The sequence below is a fragment of the Myotis daubentonii genome, chromosome 8, assembly GCF_963259705.1.
Source record: "Myotis daubentonii chromosome 8, mMyoDau2.1, whole genome shotgun sequence".
NCBI lineage: Eukaryota > Metazoa > Chordata > Mammalia > Chiroptera > Vespertilionidae > Myotis > Myotis daubentonii.
Window position 1 is genome coordinate 3,329,481 of NC_081847.1, and position 21,358 is coordinate 3,350,838.

The 21,358-nt window shown below is 50.0% G+C and overlaps 2 protein-coding genes and 1 pseudogene across 10 annotated transcripts in view; 1 reads left to right on the forward strand and 2 right to left on the reverse strand.

Moving 5' to 3' along the window:
• Positions 1 to 18,800, forward strand: TCFL5 (transcription factor like 5). Of its 9 annotated transcripts, XR_009453985.1 has the most exons (9): positions 5 to 749; positions 1,298 to 1,481; positions 2,028 to 2,190; positions 4,320 to 4,563; positions 7,081 to 7,222; positions 16,030 to 16,805; positions 17,057 to 17,316; positions 17,818 to 17,962; positions 18,058 to 18,800. XR_009453985.1 is itself a non-coding variant. In XM_059705084.1 (6 exons), the coding sequence occupies exons 1-6, from the start codon at positions 97 to 99 to the stop codon at positions 7,762 to 7,764; spliced, it is 1,584 nt and encodes a 527-aa protein (XP_059561067.1). In that variant the 5' UTR covers positions 1 to 96; the 3' UTR covers positions 7,765 to 8,705. The 9 variants fall into 9 exon arrangements, 5 of the variants coding, with proteins under 5 accessions (XP_059561067.1, XP_059561066.1, XP_059561065.1 ...); XR_009453986.1 differs by lacking the exon at positions 17,818 to 17,962; XR_009453987.1 differs by lacking the exon at positions 16,030 to 16,805 and having other exon boundaries at positions 6 to 749.
• LOC132240372 (small nucleolar RNA SNORA1) lies at positions 1,802 to 1,919 on the reverse strand (annotated as a pseudogene).
• Positions 18,798 to 21,358, reverse strand: part of COL9A3 (collagen type IX alpha 3 chain) — a 20,830-nt gene continuing 18,269 nt past the window's right edge. The window contains exons 31-32 of the mRNA XM_059705088.1: positions 20,461 to 20,538; positions 18,798 to 19,550 (exon numbers count right to left, since the gene is read on the reverse strand). Coding sequence (XP_059561071.1) covers positions 19,360 to 19,550; positions 20,461 to 20,538 — 269 coding nt within the window. The 3' untranslated portion in view covers positions 18,798 to 19,359. The remainder of the gene's footprint in view (positions 19,551 to 20,460; positions 20,539 to 21,358) is intronic.

Consider the following 21,358-nt stretch of genomic DNA (forward strand, 5'->3'; position numbering starts at 1 on the left):
GCAAGCGCGCTGGGCCGGCGGTTTCCGGCGCGCCGTCCGCCTGAGCGTGTCCGACGCCGGCCCGCCCGCCGCGCGCCCCCCGCCGTTGGCGCCGGCATGTCGGGCCCCGGGCCGCGGGAGCCGCCGCAGGCGCAGGCGGGCGGGCCGGCGGGCCCCGAGGGCGCGGACGCGGCGCTGGGCGAGGCGGGACTGAGCTTCACGACCACCGACCTGAGCCTGGTGGAGATGACGGAGGTCGAGTACACGCAGCTGCAGCACATCCTCTACTCGCACATGGAGGCGGCGGCCGAGGGCGAGCTCGAGACGCGCCTCAACTCGGCCTTCCTAGCGGCGGGGGGCGCGGCGGCGGCGGGGGGCCCGGCGGCGGCGGCGGCGGGCGGGGGCGCGGCGCCCGTGTACCCGCTGCTGTGCCCGCCGGCGCTGGCCGACGGCGGCTTCGCGGGCGCCAACCCGTGCCTGGGCCACATCGACTTCCAGGAGCTGCGCATGATGCTGCTGAGCGAGGCGGGCGCGCCCCCCGCCGCCGCTGCCGCCGAGAAGACGCCGGGCGCCGACGGCCCGGGCCCCGGCGCAGCGCGGCCCAAGGCGCCCGACGCCGCCGGCAAGGAGAACGCGGAGGGCGCTGGCGAGGCGCGGGCCAAGTCGGCGGTGCGCGTCCGCCTGGAGGACCGCTTCAACAGCATCCCCGCCGAGCCCCCGCCCGCCCCGCGCGGCGCCGAGCCCCCCGAGCCCGGCGTGGCGCTCAACAAGTGGGTGCCTGGGCGCGGGCGGCGGGGCGGAGGACGGGTCCCGCGGGTGTGGGTGTGGGAAGGGTCCTGTGCGGGGGCACCCGTTCCTTCTGGCTGCCATCAGCAGGGGCAGGCCCGCTGGGTCGGTGAGGGGGACTGAGGACGAGGCTTTGACGGACGCCCGCTCCGGAGAGCTCTCAGCCCGGCTGCTCCCGTGACCCTGCAGCTTGCCATCCATCCCACCTACAGGTTCCCTGTTTTATGCAGAGTCCTGATTTTGGAGGATGGCTCTCAAAAGAGATGGGTGTCCAGGGCGTGATGGGGAGGAGGAGGTATAACTAAAGGATGACAGCCCCTTCCCTCCGTGAGGAAGAAGGTGAGCTTGTCCACTGCATCAGTTGACAGTTGCTTGGTAGAGAGTTCGGTGACGGGCGCGTTCCTCCCGACAGATTGGAGCACCCCTACAAAGTGCAGTGTTAACCTCGGAGGTGATGGCAGATGGTGGCGGGCTTCAGGAAGCTTTCCTGCCGAGTCATCATGTGTTTCTGCGTTTTCTTTTGTCTCGGCAGTTTGGTGACTCTTATTCGACATCCATCTGAGTTAATGAACGTTCCTCTTCAGCAACAAAACAAATGCACAGCGTTAGTGAAAAATAAGACCGCCGCCGCCGCCACGACCCTGCAGCTCACCTACCCCCTGTTCACTGCGAACGCCTGCTCCTCTGGAGGGGGCACCAGCCTCTCTCAGACTCAGGTGCAGAAAGTGGCTTTGTGGAGTGACCTTAACCTCTTTACTTACGTTCTTTCATTGATTTTCTTAACTTTTTCAAATAGATAGCATTTGTGGCTTAGTTGGTTGGAGTGTTATTCCATCCAGCCAAAGGTGGCGGGTTCAATTCCTGGTCAGGGCAGTTTCAGTCCCCGGTTGGGGCATGAGTGGGAGTGACCGATTGCTGTTCCTCTCTCACATCGATGCTTCTCTCTCTTCCTCTCTCTAAAATTTAATACAAAAAGAAACAACATATAAAATTGAGAGCATTTATGTGGTTAGAGAATTTTTTTTTTATTTTCAAAAAGTGTTACAGGTCTCGTCACCACTGTAATAAAATTACTGTGATGGAAGCATAATCTGTGTCTCAATGTAGCCACATTAACAAATTGGTTAGGGAATTTTCAAAAGTCCTCTGTGACCTAAGCTCTTCATGTTGCATGTTAATAGCTTTGAGGTCACTGCTGTTAGCGCATTGTATTTGTACAGGAAAGAGTAGTGATCAGGTTCCCGTTGCTTCATCTTTTCCAGAGCTCTAATAACTCCTGTTCTATACTTGAGGCTGCCAAACATCAGGATATTGGATTGCCGAGAGCATTCTCCTTCTGTTACCAACAAGAGATTGAGTCCACGAAGCAGACTTTAGGCAGTAGAAACAAAGCTTTGCCCGAGCAGGTTTGGATTAAAGTGGGAGGTAAGCCACCACGCGGGAGGGAGCAGGCACTTCCGTCTGACCTCTGCCCTCCTGTCCTTGTGGTCTTTGAGGGGGCGGTGGTTTATGAACATGGCCGCCTTGGAAGTGTCTGTATCTCAGGGCTTCCATCTTCCCCTAGGGCAGTGATGGCGAACCTATGACACGCGTGTCAGAGGTGACACGCGAACTCATTTTTTTGGTTGATTTTTCTTTGTTAAATGGCACTTAAATATATAAAATAAATATCAAAAATATAAGTCTTTGTTTTACTATGGTTGCAAAGATCAAAAAATTTCTATTTGTGACACGGCACCAGAGTTAAGTTAGGGTTTTTCAAAATGCTGACACACCGAGCTCAGAAGGTTCGCCATCACTGCCCTAGTCACCTCACTTTCAGCATTTGCCCGAATTATAGGCATCATGCTTACAGTTGGTATGGAAACATTGTGTTCGGGCTGCCTGTTCTTAATAGTAAATACCCTAACACAAAAATGATAGACTTATATAGAGTTTCAGTTACCTTCAAGTCACCAAAGCACATAGGCTTGTTTGTTTTTATTTTCCTTGTGAGTGAGGCAAGGCCTGAAATCTGCTAGAAGCTTTAGGAGACAGTCCGTGGGTGGGCAGAGGTCTGAGTTGGAGGCAAGGAGCCATAAGGTGATGTAGAAACAGACACGCCTGAAGGCAACTCGGCTTTTGTCAAACGTTAACTCTCACCCCTTTCTCCCTAGAAACAAATTGGTTGCAGGTTACCCACCACAATAACACAGCTGGCACTAAGCTTTCTGAGAGCTATGAACACCAGATGGGGTGGAGGGCTACTGCTTTCTCCCGTGGCAATAACTAATTTTTTCCTTGTTTTTATGACACAAAAGTATATGTTAACATTTGTCAGGTGTGAAGGTTAAGATGGAAATAGCTCCTGTACTGCTTACTCAGCTTAAGGAATAAAACATTACCAATGCCTGTGGATTCCCTCTGTCCAGTATTCTGAAATGTGGTGATTTTTTTGAATGCGGCTTTATGTGGCTTCTCAGGATGCACGTCACCACACACACTAGTTAGGTGTCTGCTGTTCTGTGTCTGGTGGAAACATGAGTATTTTTGTAGCTCTGATGTGATTGCTCCTCAGGGGGGAAGAATCACTTGTAAGGTGAGCGTGAGTTGAATCTTAAACCACTTAGCATTTGTCCTCTCCTGAGAAACGCAGTTGTCATATTAGAACTAGTGGCCCATTAAAAGGGGATTAATTAGAGGAAATATTTTAATATTGCTATTTGCCTTTTCTCTATAATAGAAGTGTCAGAGATGAAAGAAAATTAGTAAAATGTATATGAAAATCTTCCTCCTGTCAGTCTGGGGTGCACCACGGGATCCAGAGTTAAGTCCCCACCCACCCACTCACGCCTCAAAATCACGCGAGACCCAGACCCAGCTGCCCCCTCCCTCATTGGGCGAGATCCAGACCCAGCCGGTCTCACCCTTGTCAAGCCTCACTGGGTGGGGGGCGTGGCCTCAGGTCCCCTGGCCCGGTGCTGGGGTGGGGGGTACGGCCTGAGGTCCCCCATCAATCCCTGCTGGGCAGGGGGCACGGCCTGAGGTCCCCTGTCAACCCGCACGGGGGTGGGGGCGTGCAGCCTCAGGTCCCTGCTGATTGCTCCTTAAGGCTTGTTATGGGAACTCGCCTCAGCTGTGGGTGCAGCCATCTTTGCGGCAGAGCGATGGTCACTTTGCATATTCCCGTTTTATTATATAGGATAATTCCAGCTTTTTCCCCCCACTCTGAATGTCAGAAAAATCAAATAACTTCTTGGTTGTTCATAGATGACAGTTAATGCCTGTTGATTAACGGGGGGGTGGGGGGGTTGGCAGGGCTATGCTGATTAACACTCAGCATGTTGTAATTTGGTTAGAGGTCTGTGCCTAGTTTTGTGTTTGGAACTAGGAGCTTGGAGCTGGCTGCTCACACAGAGTTGCCTTCGTGTCCAGCTCGTCCTCTTCAGGTCTCTGTGCTCCTTCCCCATTAATGTTTATGTCTTGGATTGAAGATGCCAAAAATGTATTCAGCATTACTGGAACTAAGTTAAAAATAAATAATTAAAGTACCACTTTTTTCTTCTTTTGCAAAGAAGAAGCGCTGTGCAAACAAGCGATAAATAAGAGGAATCGGAGTAGGATACGGCAGTTGGACGCCAGTGTGGAGCGAAGAGCCCTCGGAGAGATTCAGAACGTGGGCGAAGGTGCCACCACCGCCCAGGGCTCCTGGCAGTCTGCAGAGTCATCGCAGTCTCATCTTGGGGAGCAGTCCCAGAGCGCCCCGGGCGGAAGGTCACAGCGCAGGGAAAGGCACAACCGCATGGAGAGGGACAGGAGGTAATGTGTGTACGCGGGACCGAGCTTTGGAGCATCTGTGGACACTTACCTTAGACACATTAGTAATAACGGCACCTTGCCATAAAAACAAGAGTAGCCGTGTCTGTGTTCAAAGGCGGGGAAAGTTCGCACGAGTAAATGTGGACTTTGCTCTGCTGGGTGGATTGGGGTCCCCAGCACCCCCAGACCATCCTGATTGATTAGAAAAGACATGGAAAAATTTGAGAAGGTGGCGGGATGAGGGCGGGGCCTCCCAAGGGCTTTTCGCAGGGGAGCACTTCACTCCCCAGCCCTGCGCTCTTGGATGTGTGAAAGCTGTCAGCAGATTCCATGCCCGAGATTGTTTGGGGACCAGTCCTGTGGGCGTCCCCTGCCCAGCACACAGTCAGGCTCCAGACCCAGAAGGAAAGCCTGTGTTTCATGGAAACCACATTGTATAAAATTATTTCCTTTGCTACTTCATAACTGTAATGTTGCTACTGTTATGAATCGTCATGTAAATATCTGATATGCAGGATGGTCTTAGGCGACCCCTGTGAAAGGGTCGTTCACCGCCAAAGGGGTCGCAACCCACAGGTTGAGAACCACTGGCTTAGGCACAGGGAGCCTCTCTTAACTCACAATGGTGGGAAATCTGAAGTTCCCAGATGCCAGCCAGGCCAGCCTCATGGGCATGCCTTCCTTCCTGAGGGTGGGTGGCCTGCCGGCAGTTCCCCTGCAGCCCTTGTCACCAGTTTGTCCTGGTTCCTTTAAGAATGTTGGGGAAGGAGGGGGTTAAAACTGTTAAGTCGTTTTGTCTCTACATATATTTGCAGATTCTGTGTAGAATCGGGGTGGTTAGTGTTTCTTACAGCTGGGATTTTACATGGTATTTTCTAACACGGAGTTAACTGAGTCATTCATTGAGCACACGGACCAGTTTTTGTTGTAGGCTCAGGAGATGCAGCCTGGACCAAGACGAAGCCCCATGGTGGGGCTGAGGCAGGTTACCCCTCTGAGGCAGGGATGGGGACCTTGTTTCTGCCCAGGGCCATTTGGATATTTGTAACATCATTCTCAGGCCAGACAAGATTATCAGCTTAAAAATTAGCTGCTACATTTGATCAAACATTTAACTCACCCCTAATGCCTTACAGGGTCAAACCAAATGATTTCGAGGGCATGATACGGTCTGAGGGCCGGGTTTCCCCACCCCTGCTCTAAAGGGATACAGTTAAGCCAGCCAGATCCCATGGACTGGGATGCACACACACCCTTGAGCTCACCAGGTGACAGAGCTTCTTTCCTCTGGCATTTATTTAGAGGACATTCACTGAGCACCTGCTCTGGGAAAACCCTCGCATGTTCGCAGTGGAAGTTTCTATTCTCACTGCCATGTCCTAGTGTAACAGCCTTTCTTCCGCCAGCTCTTTCCATCCTGTCCTGAGCTTCCGTCTATAAGAGTTACTGTCTACCATGTAGGTTTACGTTAAAATTAAACAAGCTGATGAGGGGTGGAGAGCACCGCTAAGTGCCGGCTGTGTTCACGAGGCCCGTGACATCCTGCGTGCTCAGCAGGAGACCAGGATGAGGGCCGTGCCCTGTGCATCGTTTAGTGTCAGCTTAGGCCGGACTCCGCACATCACTAGCCATATGTGTGCAAGTTACAGATGGCCTAGTCGTGACTCCAGCTGTGACTTGATTGGTCTCTAAGGCGGCCAGGTTCCAGATATTAACAGACTGGTGTCTGTGGTCCTTTTTGAACCAGGTCCCTCGACGAAGTGAGGCTGGGATCTTCGTCCTGGGCACACAGCGGGCAGCTTACTAAGGAGGGAGAGGGTGACCTGCCCAATATGTAACACGACACTTAGCTTCCAGTTTCAGAGGTTTGGGTCTGTCGTTGGTCTAGCCCAGTGGTCGGCAAACCGCGGCTCGCGAGCCACATGCGGCTCTTTGGCCCCTTAGTGTGGTTCTTCCACAAAACACCACGTGCGGGCGCGCACGTACAGTGCGATTGAAACTTCGTGGCCCATGCACAGAAGTCGGTTTTCGGCCTGGGCGAGTCTGTTTTGAAGAAGTGACGTTAGAAGAAGTGGGGGTAACGTTCGCTGAGGTCGACCCCTCAGATTGAGGACGTTTTTAGCAAAGGCCAGCTTAGGAGTACTCTAATTAAGTTAATAACAATGTACCTACCTATATAGTTTAAGTTTAAAAAATTTGGCTCTCAAAAGAAATTTCAACCGTTGTACTGTTGATATTTGGCTCTGTTGACTAATGAGTTTGCTGACCACTGGTCTAGACCCTTGAATCTGGCCCCTGGGAAGTAAATAGGGAAGCTCCCCGAGGAGGGTGCCCAGGGCAGGAGTGGCCAAGGGAAGGAGCCTGGGTGAGGGCAGTCAAGAGCACCAGGTCCTGGGGGGACAGGCCTCTGCCCGTGCACTTGGTGCCAGGCCCCTGAGCTCTGACTCTTCAAGTGACACACACATTTGCTCAGCTCTTTGCTTCAGATTCTCTGTGTTGCTTTGGATTTTGCTGTAGGCGCAGAATCCGCATTTGCTGTGATGAGTTGAATCTTTTGGTCCCGTTCTGCAACGCCGAGACAGATAAGGCCACGACCCTGCAGTGGACCACTGCGTTCCTAAAGTACATTCAGGAGCGCCATGGAGATTCTCTTAAGAAGGTGAGTATTGCCCGGCCGGCATGGCTCTGTGGTTGAGCATCGACCTATGAACCAGGATGTTACAGTTCGATTCCTGCTCAGGGCACACGCCCAAGTGGTGGGCTCAAACCCCAGTGTGGGGTGTGCAGGAGGCAGCCGATCAGTGATTCTCTCTCATCATTGATGTTTTTATCTCTCCCTCTCCCTCCCTCTCTGAAATCAATAAAAATATATTAAATTAAGGTGAGTATTGAGGTCAGGTGAGTTTTAGGAGTTTGTCAGCCTATCAGTGTTCTTATGTGTCCTTTTTCCTGAAGATCCCAAACTGTCCTCTGTGTCCTGGAATCAGACGTTACGGAGTCATTGTGAGCAAGAGCTCTGCTCGTGGCGTGTGCTCAAGTGGCCTCCGCCTGGCCTGCTCACTCCATGATAGTGGAGATGACGGGGGTCGCCCTCGAGACAGGCTGAGCACCTGCTGTGTGTGGTGGATTGGACTGGGTGAGGGGGCCTTTCAGAGACTGGAGGAGGGAGTGGTTTTGCCCTCAGGAAACCCAAAGGGATAAAGCAAGCAAAGGGCAGATAAATGTTAAGTAAATGGTCTGGCCTTCAGTGCCTCCAAAGGCAGAAAGAGAGACACTTGTGTGGGTTGGGTGACTGGGTGACCTGGGGCTCGGGCCAGCATGTCCTTGACCATCTGTTGGGTTCCCATTGGACCGAATGCTTGGTGTGGTTTTTGTCCACCCCTTCCTTGGCTCAGAGGAGAGAACCCAGGTGGTGCCAGCTGTGGCTTCTGTGTTCCTCCGGACACCAGGGCTCCCGTGTTGGCTGCAGAGCTAGCGGTCAGGCTGACTGGTAAGGAGGCTTAGTGAAGTGAGCTGCAGCATGAGTCTGATTGGAGAGCCAAGCTGAGGTTGGTGTGATAAACATGGAACCTTTTTAAAAAGCGCCTCATGTCCTGGCTGGGGCTTAGTCCGTTGGAGCGTCGTCCTGTACACCAATAGCTTGTGGGTTTGATTCCTGGTCAGGGCACATACCTAGTTTTCAGGTCGGGGTGTGTACAGGAGGCAGCTGGTTGATGTTTCTCACAATGATGTTTCTCTCTCTCCCCTACCCCCTTCCTCTCTCTCTTAAAAAACAAAACAAAACTATGAAAACATCCTTGGGTGAGGATTTAAAAAAAAAAAAAGAGCCTCCTGTGTCCAGATGCTGGACGCTGCAAGCGTGGCCGGGCCGTGCTGAGTGGCTCTGCTTTCCTGGTCTGCGTCGTGTGAGCTTCATATTTCATCTCTGTCCTGGTTCTCATTGTCTATTTAATTGCATTTCCAAGCAATGCTTATGTCGGATTCCCTCTGGCAGCGGTTCTCAACCTGTGTGTCGCGACCCCTTTGAAGCTGTATTTAAAGGGCCAGAAGGTTGAGAACCACTGCTCTAACGGATCATTTATAGTTGTCATGCAGTTGCTCTTTAACACTATTTGTTAGGGGTAGACTGTGGGGTTATTTTATTTTAGTTTTTGGGGTTATTTTAATAAAATAAAGCTTTTACACTTTTTAAATGATTTAATGTTTGGCTCTGTGTACCTATTAGAAAATTATTGATAGAACTCATTCAAGTATGATGAAGGCATTACAACAGCAAAAACCTTGTTAAATATACACACACTCTCAGATTGATTTATAGGTATTATGTTTTATGGACAGTATGCATACTGAGCATTTCTGAAATTTAATTATATTGAATTTGTAGATTGTTTCTGCATTAGATCATAGGAACATCAAGAAACAGGCCGGAGTGACGCCAGTTAGCAACTGGGGGGAATTAGGAGGCAAACAGCCTAACCCAGTGATGGCGAACCTTTTGAGCTCGGCGTGTCAGCATTTTGAAAAACCCTAACTTAACTCTGGTGCCGTGTCACATACAGAAATTTTTTGATATTTGCAACCATAGTAAAACCAAGACTTATATTTTTGATATTTATTTTATATATTTAAATGCCATTTTACACATTGCGTACCGCATAGAAATCTCTAAGACATACACCAGGGACCGCACGTTTTTGGGCAAACTGCACGTTATTTAAATCATCATAATGCACTTTAGGTGTTGTTTTCCAATAATTACAACATTTTTATTTACAAAAACAATTAAACAATTAAAGTTCCTAGTACTTTTTTAACGTATGGTGCTGCGTAAAACATTTTCCTCTATGAAGAGGGACCAAACAAAATTTACATAAGTATCTAGATTCGCTCCTTTTTCCATGGGCGTGAAAAACGAGAACACTCGTGAGCGGTCCTTAACAGATGGCGCACGAAACACGAGAAGACTCCTGGGCCATACGAAATGTGTTAACAAAGAAAAATCAACCAAAAAAATGAGTTCGCGTGTCACTTCTGACACACGTGTCAATAGGTTCGCCATCACTGGCCTAAACGCACGTGGGCCTCACTGTTTCTCAGTAACTCACCCTCCTACTTGCATGAATGTCTTTGTTCTCAGAATACGATGCATGAGAGTCTGAAGTAATTTTCCTGAGTTATCTTAGTACACATTGAATTCCACAAACCTTTCATGCTCCAACCAGGCTTCTGCTCAGTCATACTTTAAATCTATGGAGACCCCGCTGGCCCGTGGGCGGCGTCCCCAGCGTCTCAAAGAGGGCACACTGCCGTGCAGGCCCTGCCACAGCGCGCGTCTGAGGCCAGGTGGCCACAGCCTCGGGGGGGTCAGGCCGGAGTGGCACGCTGTGATTGACGCTTTGCTGTGTGAGGAGCCTGGATCCTGGGTAGGAGAGGTCCGGGGGGGAGTGAAGGTGAAGACCCTGGTTGAGGGCCGCAGAGCCGCTCACCGAGACTGCTGGGCGCTGCGGTGGGAGCCGGAGGCCCGCGCTCGCTGTGATGTGGGCGTGCTGTGCTGGAGGAGGGATTGGGGAGCACTCGGGGTTCTGGCTTGAACTGCTGGGTGGACAGGGAGAAACAGGGTGGGCGGGAGGAACCCATGGTCTTTCCCAGACTGTTTAGTGCCCAGGACGACAGGCGAGTCTGCATGGACCGGTGGGTCCTTGTCAGCGAGTGGGTGCTTGGCTTTGTCACTTTGCTGATGAGCCTGCTGCATAGCAGATGCCTGTGCACATCACCAGCCTCACTCACATTTGCTAGGTGACTTCAAAGACAACTGAAGACGTGACCCTTCTCCGCTGAATGTCTGCTCGTGTGTCCTAATGCCCTTTCCTCCCCAGGCCATTGTCATGCCCCCCACATTGATTGTAGTTCTCTGATGTCTAATAGTCATATGTCCCCAAACTGCTTTTAAAATGACTCAGCTGTGTTTTTTCCCTGAACCAGTGACCAGCCATGGGGTTTGCATTTCATTATATTCTGCGGCCTCTAACTGGGGGTCCCTCCATTAGTTATTGTGGCATCCAGGTGTCAGGAGAATTCTGCACCTAGATGGCTCACTTTATTATTTATTTACTATGGCAGTTTAAAATTCGATGCAACTTCAAACTTGAATGACAAAAATAGGACTGAGAGCCCCTCATATACCCTCCTGGCTTCGCCCAGAGCTGCCAGCTGTTGGCGTATTGCCCCATTTGCTCCATTCTGTGCAGAATCTGTATTTTGCTGAACCTTTGATAGTGAGTTGCAGGCACAAGGCCGCTTTGCACCTGGCCTTCTGTGTATGTTTCAGTGAGAACACGTGGTCAGAGACAGGACTTTATACCGACACTGTTACTAGTAGTTCAGGGGCAACATTCACACTGCACCTGTTGTCCCGGGGTGTCCCCACTCAGAATCCAGTCCAAGGTCACGGGGCTCCCCAGACTGTCATTCATCCCTGCCTCTCTGCTGTGCCCTTTCTGGTTCCACCTGAAGTCGGGAGACGGGACAGCTCTGCCAGATGGACACTGTCCTTCAGTACCTGCTTGGGATTAGGGGCAGAGGCGCTGTTACTTGTCCCATAGTTACTCCCCTGTGAGAACTGGGCCCATGTCCCCCGCCAGCAACTATCCCCCTCCTTGCTGCTAGCTGCACTGCTCAAAGGAATTGCCTGTCCCATCTCCTTTCTCCAATTGCCTTTGACTGCCTAGTGCCTGTTTAGCCAGTGATGGGTCAAAGGTGATTGTGCTGACCTGACCTTGACCTCCGCCGCCAGTCCCCAGGTCACCACCCTCCCTGGTGTTCCTGCTTCTCTTGAGGCACCTTTTCCCCTCCCTCCTTCTATAACGCCCCCCATTCAAACAGTCTGGGAGCGGAGCGGCTGGGGATCTCACCATTGGTGCACAGGGGTCACTGATCCCTGTGTTCAGTGAGTGCACATGACCCCTCCCTCATCGCCTCCAGCAGGACCCTCGCTCCCAGGGCAGGAGAGTGGCCGCCTGGCTTGGGGCGCTGGCACTGTGGGGAGACCCTCCTGGGGAGTGCTCCACAGCTCTGTGCTGTGAGCTTGTTCCTCCCTCGTTCTTCCCTCACGCCTGCTCCTTTGTCCCTCATCTCAGTGTCCTGGCTCTGCTGTGGGTCTTCCCAGAGCACCGGTCCTGGTCTGTTCTGGCCTCTTGGATTGGGAACAGGAGAGTCAGTAGGAATGTGTTTTCTATCATAATTTGCTTTTATGTTAATTATTTTTAAACCGTACCTCTCTTTCTTTCCTTTTTATAAATTTAGATTTTCTGGTGCTTGAGTTGCAAGCTGACTTCATTTACTTTCAGCCTTTCTCCCCTCTTGGTCAGTGAATATAGAGCAGACCCGTCTCCGTGCTCCTTGGAAAACACCCCCAGCATAGGGCAGTGATGGCGAACCTTTTGAGCTCAGCGTGTCAGCATTTTGAAAAACCCTAACTTAACTCTGGTACCGTGTCACATATAGAAATTTTTTGATATTTGCAACCATAGTAAAGCAAAGACTTATATTTTTGGTATTTATTTTATATATTTAAATGCCATTTAACAAAGAAAAATCAACCAAAAAAAATGAGTTCGCGTGTCACCTCTGACACACGTGTCATAGGTTCGCCATCACTGGCCTAGGGTAATGCCTCATCGTCTCCAAGTATCTCTGATGTCCTTGGTTTGTCTCTTTGCATGAACCCTGCAAAGGAGGGCTTTCATTTTCCACAGATTTTCATTCTTTCTGTTTCTCACAATGTGATCAATGAAGATGGTTGTATAGAAAGTAGTTTTGAGGTTTATTGAGACTACCATGTGACCTCTCCTGTGGTCAATTTTTTTAAAAAAAATATCTTTATTGATTTCAGAGAGGAAGGGAGAGGGAGAGAGAGATAGAAACATCCACAATGAGAGAGAATCATGGATCGGCTGCCTCCTGCATGCCCACACTGGGGATTGAGCCTGCAACCCGGGCATGTGCCCTTGACCGGAATTGAACCCGGGACCCTTCAGTGCGCAGGCCGATGCTCTATCCACTGAGCCAAACCAGCTAGGGCTGTGGTCAATTTTTTATGGTTCTGTGGTCACTTCGAAAGAACATGCACCCTTCATTAAGTGAATTTCCTTGTTAGGTCAAGATTATGAATTGTGATTTTGTCCCCTCTGGCCCCCAGAGGCCGGTGTGACATCTCCCACTGAGATCGGCTTTGTCACCCCTTGAATTCTGTTTGTGTCACACAGTTCAGAGCTCTGTTAGGCCCTCACATTCCTTGTTCTGTCTCCTTCCTGTGTGGCTGTTGTACCAATTCGAAGACCTTCCATTTGTCTTTAACCTTTTGTCTCTACTGACATGAGTTCTTACTCGGAACTTCCTGGTGTCATTTCCTGACATGTAATTAGAACACCTCCTTCCTCTTAAGAAGTACAGTTTTTGTTATTGGCATTCTCATACTTAGAAATCTAACGCGAATATCAACTTTGGCCAGACGTCATGTCAAGGTGTTCTGATAAATTGTAAAAATCCCTTAAAACTCAGCCTTTTCACTTGTTTGGTTGAAAACAGATGCTAATTGAGAGAGCAGAATGACAATGACTAGCTGAGGAGGGTTAAGGAGGCCCCCGTCTCACTGTTTCACAGTCACCCCAACTCCCAGGGACTTGGGTTCCCCGGGACCCTGGGAGAATCCAGATGGAGCATGGCTCAACCCACTTCTGGCAAAATACTAAAATTAAAGATGTGCCCGGGGTTAGCCTCATGTGCGAAGGTGGCTTAGAAAATCTCTCCAAGTACCTTTTTTCCATCTGAGAAATGGCTGTTTTGTTTCTGACTTCTATTTAGTTTTTTTTTAAAATATGTTTTTATTGATTTTAGAGAGAGAGAGGGAAGAAGAAGGAGGGAGGGAGGGAGGGAGAGAGAGAGAGAGAGAGAGAAACAATGATATGAGAAACATAGATCGGTTGTGTCCTCCATGCACCCTGACTGGGGAGCGAACCTGCAACCTAGGCATGTGCCCTGACCAGGAATTGAACTGGCAACTTTTCAGTGCACAGGATGTCACACCAGCCAGGGCTTTATTTGGTTATTTTAAAAGCTAAATTCTAGCCCTGGCTGGTAGCTCTGTTGGTTGGAGCATCATCCCAATGCACCCAAGGTTGTGGCTTAATCCCTGGTTGGGGCACATGCGGGAATCAACCAATGAATGCATGGATGGGTGGAACAACAAATCCATGTTTCTTCCCCCCACTCACCCCCCTCCCTTCCTCTCTCTGAAATCAATTTCTTTAAAAAGGTAAATTCTACCCTTTCAAATATAGGCAGATATTTTATACTTGGGCTTTGGGTATCAGAACATAGGGAATTATCAAAATGTGGTTTGTCTTAAGTTGCACTAAAACCTTACAAAGTTTAGAGTATATTTATATACAGATACGGCTTCTGAGCGAAGCTGCACATGGCAGGGTCCTTGGTCATAACACCACTGAGACTGCAGTCCAGTGGAGCGCCCACCACTCCAGACTACTGGGGTCAGCCAGTGCCCACAGAGTGCTGCCACTTACCTTCCTGGCATGAATGAACTATGCCCTACGACAGCCAGCAAACAAAAGAAACCTGATTCAAAGGACCTGGCAAGACACTTCTCCAAAGAGGCCATGCAGATGGCCAGTAAGCACATGAAAACATGCTCAATATCACTGCTCATCAGAGAGATGCAAATACAATGAGATATCACCTCACACTCATCGGTTGTGGCTATAGAAAAAACCCCAACAAAACAAAAAAATAAACAAGCAGGTGTTGGCGAAGATGTGGAGAAATTGGAGCCCTTGGGATTGCTGGTGGGATTGTAAATTGGTGCAGCCAGAGGGGGAACCCAGATGGCAGCATAGGTAAACACCGGTACTCCCCGCCTCTCACAACCACATCAAAATTATAACTAATGTAGAAATGCAGAATAGCCATCATTCAGAACCACCTGAAATCTGGCTGAATGGAAGTCCTACAACTAGAGAAGTAAAGAGGAAAGCACATTGAGACTGGTAGGAGGGGCAGAGGTGCAGAATGGACCGGTCTGACATCCACAAGTGGCGTGTTTTTAATTGGGAAGGGTATCTCCAAGGCCTCCCATGAGAAGCAGGGGTCCCAGCCCCACACCAGACCCCCAGCCCAGGGTTCCAGAGTTGGGAAGAGAAGTCCCCATAATTTCGGGCTGTAAAAACAGGAAGGGATTGTGGCTGAGTGACAATCCTGCTGGGGACCCTGCTGGAGACCCAGGTGTTCCTCTTAAAGGGCACGCACACAAACTTACATGGTTCCGCTTCCTCTGAGCTCCGAGGGTGGGGGACCCAGACACATACAGGGAGAAACTGGACTGTTTAGCATTGGGCAGGAGCTCAGGGGCAGCTTTCTCCCAGATGGTGCTTGTAGGGGTCATTGTTCCTGTGCTGGGACCTTCCCGTTGCAGAGCTGACTGGCAGCCACATATGAGTTTCCATCAGCCTTGGCCCACACTGTTTGCTCCACCCTGGTGATTCCCTGAGACCCTGCCCCATCCAATTTGCAGCCCCACCCAAGCTGTTTGCAGTGGCTTTTCCATATGAATGGTCTGTCCTGGCTCAGGCTTCAGACTTTACTAAAATCTCTCAAACAAGCAGCAGCTGGCATGAAATCTATCAATCAAAGGCCTAAAACCTGGCACCAGCACCAGCCTGCCTTGCTTCACAGCTGGGCCTTGCCTGAGCTCTTCCTAGTTCAGCCACCTGCAGATCTCTCTAGCTTCTGCAGGATGACTGCAGGCAGTGGCCAACTTTGCACCCCTGGGAGGCCCCAGAGCCAGTGCACCCAGTAGACAGCTTCAGACCACACCAAAGTGATGAATAGCAACTCTACATCCACAAGTAACACAGTCAAGGGGCAGACTCAGCACCAAAGCCCCACTGAAGCAAGTCCTGCTCCAGTGGGGTGTCTTCCTGCACAGCAGCTCTTCCATTGTAGACACAGTTGGTTGTCATAGCCAATTGGCTTGGAAGTCAGCTCCTCTCAGTGATGCCAACAGAAATCAAGGCTCAACTGCAACAAGACTGCACACAACCCATAGGGGCGCACCTAGAGTGCCCAGTTCAGGTGACTGGAGAAGCTGAGCCACTGGGCCCTACAGGACACCTAATCCACAAAGCCATTCTACTAATTCCAGGAGACATAGCAGCTCTATCTAATACATAGGAACACAGGGAAGCAGCCAAAATGCGGAGACAAACATATCACAAATGAAAGAAATGGAAGCAAGCAAACTACTAGATACAGAGTTCATAACAATGGTTATAAGGTTGCTCAAGGATCTTAATGAGAGCTTCAAGGGACTTAGTGAGATTTTCAAGGATCTTAGTGAAAAAGGACCAGTCAGAAATTAAGCATACACTAACTGAAATAAATAATAATTTACAGGGAATCAACAGTAGAGTAGAAGATTCTGAGAATCAAATCAACCATTTGAAATATGTGGAAGCAAAAAACAACCAATCAGAGGAGCAAAAAGAATCCAAAAATTTGAAGATAATATAAGGAGCCTTTGGGACAACTTCAAGCATACCAACACTTGCATTATGGGGGTGCCAGAAGGAGAAGAGAGAGCAAGATATTTAAAACCTATTTGAAGAGAACTTCCCCTACCTGATGAAAGAAATAGACTTACAAGTCCAGGAAGTGCAGAGAGTCCCAAACAAGGAACCCAAAGAGGCCCCACACCAAGACACCTCATAATTAAAATGCCAAGGGTTAAAGACAAAGAGAAAAAATTAAAAGCAGCAAGAGAAAAGCAGTTCCTTCAAGGGAGTGCCCATATGACTGTCAGCTGATTTCTCAACAAAAACTTTGCAGGCCAGAAGGGGAGTAGCAAGAAATATTAAAGTGATGAATAGCAAGGACCTACAACCAAGATTATCCAGCAAAGCTATCGTTTAGAATTGAGGTCAGATAAAAAGCTTCACAGACAAGAAAAAGCTAAAGTTCATCTCCACCAAACCAGTATTACATGAAATGTTGAAGGGTATTCTTTAAGAAAAGAAGAAAGGAAAAGAAAAAGATAAAAAATATGAACAATAAAATGGCAATATATACATATCTGTCAACAATTGAATCTAAAAAAATAAGGAATCTAATGAACAAAATAGAATCAGAGGTATGGAAACATGGAACAGACTGACGAATCTCAGAGGAAAGGGGTGAGTGGAGTATGGGAAGAGATTAACCGAAGATCTTATAGGTGTATATACATTACCTATGGACACAATAGGGCGGAGAAGGCCTAGTGTGGGGTAGGGACTGGGTAGAGGGGAGAAATGGCGGGGGCGGGGGGGCGAAGGGGAGGACATCTGTAATACTCTAAACTGTAAAGATGAAAAAAAATAAATACGGTGTGTCCTCGAAAGGTTAAACATAGAACTACCATAAGATCCAGCAATTTTACTTCTAGGTATTTACCCCAAAGAATTGAAAGCAGGAACCCAAATGGATACTTGTATGAAAATGTTCACAACAGCATCATTCACAACGGGCAAAATGTGCTCTGTCCACACAAAGCACTGTTACTCAGCCATAAAAATGAAGGAAGTCCTGACAACTGCGACATGGAGGGACCTGGAAGACATAAGTAACATCAGCCAGTCACAGAGGACAAGTCCTGGGATTCCACTTACATGAGGGCCTAGAGGAGCCACATTCACAGAGACAGAGGTAGATGCTGGGGCTGGGGGTGAGTGTTTAATGGGGGCAGAGTGTCAGTTTGGCGTCATGGAAAACTTGGAAATAGATGGAGGGGATGGTAACACAACAGTGCGAATGTACTTACTGGCAGTGAATTGTACACTTACAAATGGTTAAAATGGTAAACTTCCTGCTGTATATATTTTACCACAATAAATATATAAACCCAGATTTAATTAAGAATGCTGTACTTAAAAAAAAACACAAGACGTATGGAAATGTATATGGTTATACAACAGTGTGGATATATTTCATGCATCTGAGTCACACACTTACTAATGGTTAGAACAGTGAAGTTCCTGCTGAATATATTTTACCACGGTAAAACAACAAATGCAAATGTGGTTGCTTTTAAACCGTAAGAGGGTCTTAGAGTCTGACCAGGTATTGTGAGAAGCTGTTGGAAAATTAAAAGTAAATGTCAGTGTAACTTATGAGAAAAGTGTTTAAATCCCTATTTTTATTATACAGACCCCTAGCAAGATGTGACGTAAGTTTGGGAACCAGTGACCCAGGTACATGCCCTTGACCGGAATGGAACCCAGAGCTTTCTGGTGCTCGGGCTGACGCTCTAACCACTGACCCACGTTGGCCAGGGCTAACTGTATATTTTGAAGTAGGTTAGCTCTTACTTTCAACCTTTTGTGTTTTCGAAGACAGCAATTTTCATGTCTATGGATTGGTACACTAATGATCTTTTCTCCACTGTAGGAATTTGAGAGCGTGTTTTGCGGGAAAACTGGCAGGAGGCTAAAGTTGACCAGACCAGACTCCCTGGCGCCGTGCCCTGCGCAGGAGAGTCTACAGAGCAGCCCTGCCATGGAGATCAAGTGAGCGGACTGGACACTGGTTCCTGGAAGCAGGCGGCCTCTGCCCGGCCGTGGGCGTGTCCCAGCCTGGAGCTCTGCGCCAGCCGCCCACTCTCGAGGGACATGACTCAAGTTGGAACTCCAGTGGGGACTTTGAAAGCACATTTTGTAAAAATATTTAGAACAAAATATAAAACAAAATATTTGTCCATTACTGTCCTCTTAGACCATTGGGATGCAGACACTGTGACAATTAGTAATTTTTCAATTATCTGTCTGATTCCATCATGTTTTCTTAACATGATAACTTAAAAAATGAACACCCTTTGTAATTTCTTTAGTCTCACAGGTACACTGCTTTTTACTTATTTCCTTTACATTTAAAAATGCCCCCTTAGCAATTGGAAAGGTCAAAATGTTCTTCACTAGAAGTAGTTTGGAAATTCATTTCATTTGTTTATCGCCTCCCCTTGCAACGACTTCCAGTCACATGGACTGCATTGCAGAATTTTGCTAGGAAACTTCCAGAGACATCTTTAAAGCTCCTTTGTCCATAGATGAGATGTTGTCACCGTGGGCTGCTCTGGTGACCTCACTTTCACACTGAGTCAGTACTTCATGTAATAAACTATTGTTCAGAACTGAGTTTTTCAAACGAGTGGCTTTATTTATGACAACAGGCTTCGTGCAATACAAAGTCACTGTCAATAAATACTGTGGGTCAGAGACAGTTAACAGTTTTACACAAAAGAAGCAGGTAGGTCAGACGAGACCTTGGTGTGGAGGGTACCGTATGTGAAATCCTTTATTTTTGGTTACACTGGTCAGTCATGAATTTAAATTTATCATTTTATTGGGATTATATCTTAGTGTACACAAATGCCATGTAAACAAGTTGCTGAATTTTCTCGTGGGCTTGAACACACTGCACTCCCTGTCCCTCCTGCTGGTACCACACAGGGCTTGTGTCCAAGGTCCGACGCTGCAGCCACATGGGCCGCTGTGCACCCACAAGAGAGGACGTCTCCGGCAGCTGCAGGACACTCGTGGGACCCAGGGGTCCAGGCGCCACCGCCGAGGATGCAGGGCTCGCTGGGCGTCCCGCCCGGTGTGTTGCTCTCTCCTTAGTAATGGACGCTGCTGACCCCCGTGTCCCTCCAGAGCCCACTGCTTCAATGGTGTCACACTCACTTCCTAGGTGGTTTTAGGAGCTTCTAGGACCTGACTTTTCCCCGCCGCCGCCCATCACAGCTCCTTGGCAAGCCGAGGTGTCGCAGATGCCGGGGGTCCCCTGAGCACCAACAGCACCAGGAAGGCCAGCGTCTCCGGGCAGCCCGGGCTCACCGTGGGCGCCATCTTGGCCGTCTTTGCCCACACCAGGCACACCTGGGGGTCCTTGAGACAGAGAAGGAAGATGAGTGTAGATCTGGAGTGAGAGCGAGCCGCAGCGGCCCTTCCTGTCCACCTGCAGCCTCCCCACACTCTGTTACTGGCTTGTCTCCGAACCCTGGAAGCTCAGGGAGGAGAGCCCAGGCCCGGAGAACCGCAGGGCAGAGCCCCTGCGAGGGGCTGGGGCGGGGCGGGTGGCGAGGCAGGAGCAGGGTCTGGGTCTTGTCTGGAGTGTGGCAGCTCCGACTCCACACTCAGGAGTGCATTGGTGTGGTGGGAGGAGTGCGTGGTGGGGACGCATGGGGAGGGATGGACGGGGGGAGCCAACAAAGACTCTCCCACCTAGGGTGCCCCGGACTGGGGATGGTGGTGGAGGTGGGTCAGCAGAGGAGAAGCCAGAAGCCTGGGGTGTGGCCAGGAGAGGAGAGGGGCGGGTTGGGGAGGCCCTGCTCCCCTGTGGTGTGGACTCCCAGGATGTGAGTGCAGATGACAATGACCCCAAACAGTCCCCCAGAAGGCTGGGGTGGGGTGTGGTGGGGCTGGCCTTCGCTGAGGACAGCTCTTATATTTGACATTAAAATTTAAACATTCAGGGGAAAATTTTTAATTCAGGGTACTTGTGGGTCCATTAAGAGAAAATTCTGTTAGAATTTAAGTGAAACGGATACTAGGTGGCTTTAGTCAAACACTTTAACCGAGTCTGCTTAACTAAAGGGCAGCAGGAGGCCCTGTACTGGCAAACCGTTCACGTTTTGAAGTGGTTGTCAGATGGTCACGAACCTCGCCTCAAAATCTTTGCCCGAGAAAGCAACTCCTTCATCAGACCTGAGACACTGCCACCCAGTGCTGCCCACACAGTGAGAGAATTGGGAAAGGTGCCAAGACACAAAAGTGGTTAAAGACACTGGCCCTGTACCTTGGAGCCCCTGGTCTCCGTCGGGCCCGTCCAGACCCACGCCGGCCGCGCCTTTGTCTCCGCGGTCCCCCTGGCTTCCTATCAGAGGGATTTGACAGAAGCGGGTGTTGAGACGGTGGAAGGCTTCAGGGTGGCGTTGCCAGCCACCTGGCGCCCATGCCAGCTCTTTAGTCCACACAGCACGCTAAGGCTCCGACACGGGAGCCCGGCTGAGTGACCGCCCACATCCCAGTGGCCGTTTCTAACGGTGTTGGTTTTGTTCCGTACTCATGCCTGTCACATGACTGACATTCCGTTGTAACCCTATTTTCAACACGGCCCACAAGTTATGCACAGGTGTTTCAAATGTCCCTCTAATCGTGGGATCCTGGCCACCGCCTCCCACGAGCTCTGGTCTTTGTGACACCGAGGTCTACAGGAGGCCTGCTTGTCGGCCTGTGCTCTGTGTGAAGCTACGTTCCTGGTCAGCGGGACCTGCACTGATGCAGTGACCCTTGCAGACAGCATGGGAGAGGAGCCTTCGCCTGGGAGAGGAGACCAACTCCAGCTCCCTCCGTGGGTGTCAGGGAGCCTTCCAATCCGTCACCTCTGCATTAGAGAGCAGTATGGGCCAGGTGAGCTGTGTGCGGCCAGGTGAGGAGTGTGCGGCCAGGTGAGGAGTGTGCGGCCAGGTGAGGAGTGTGAGGCCAGGTGAGGAGTGTGCGGCCAGGTGAGCTGTGTGCGGCCAGGTGAGGAGTGTGCGGCCAGGTGAGCAGTATGGGCCAGGTGAGGCCAGGTGAGGAGTGTGAGGCCAGGTGAGGAGTGTGCGGCCAGGTGAGGAGTGTGCGGCCAGGTGAGGAGTGTGAGGCCAGGTGAGCTGTGTGCGGCCAGGTGAGGAGTGTGCGGTCAGGTGAGGAGT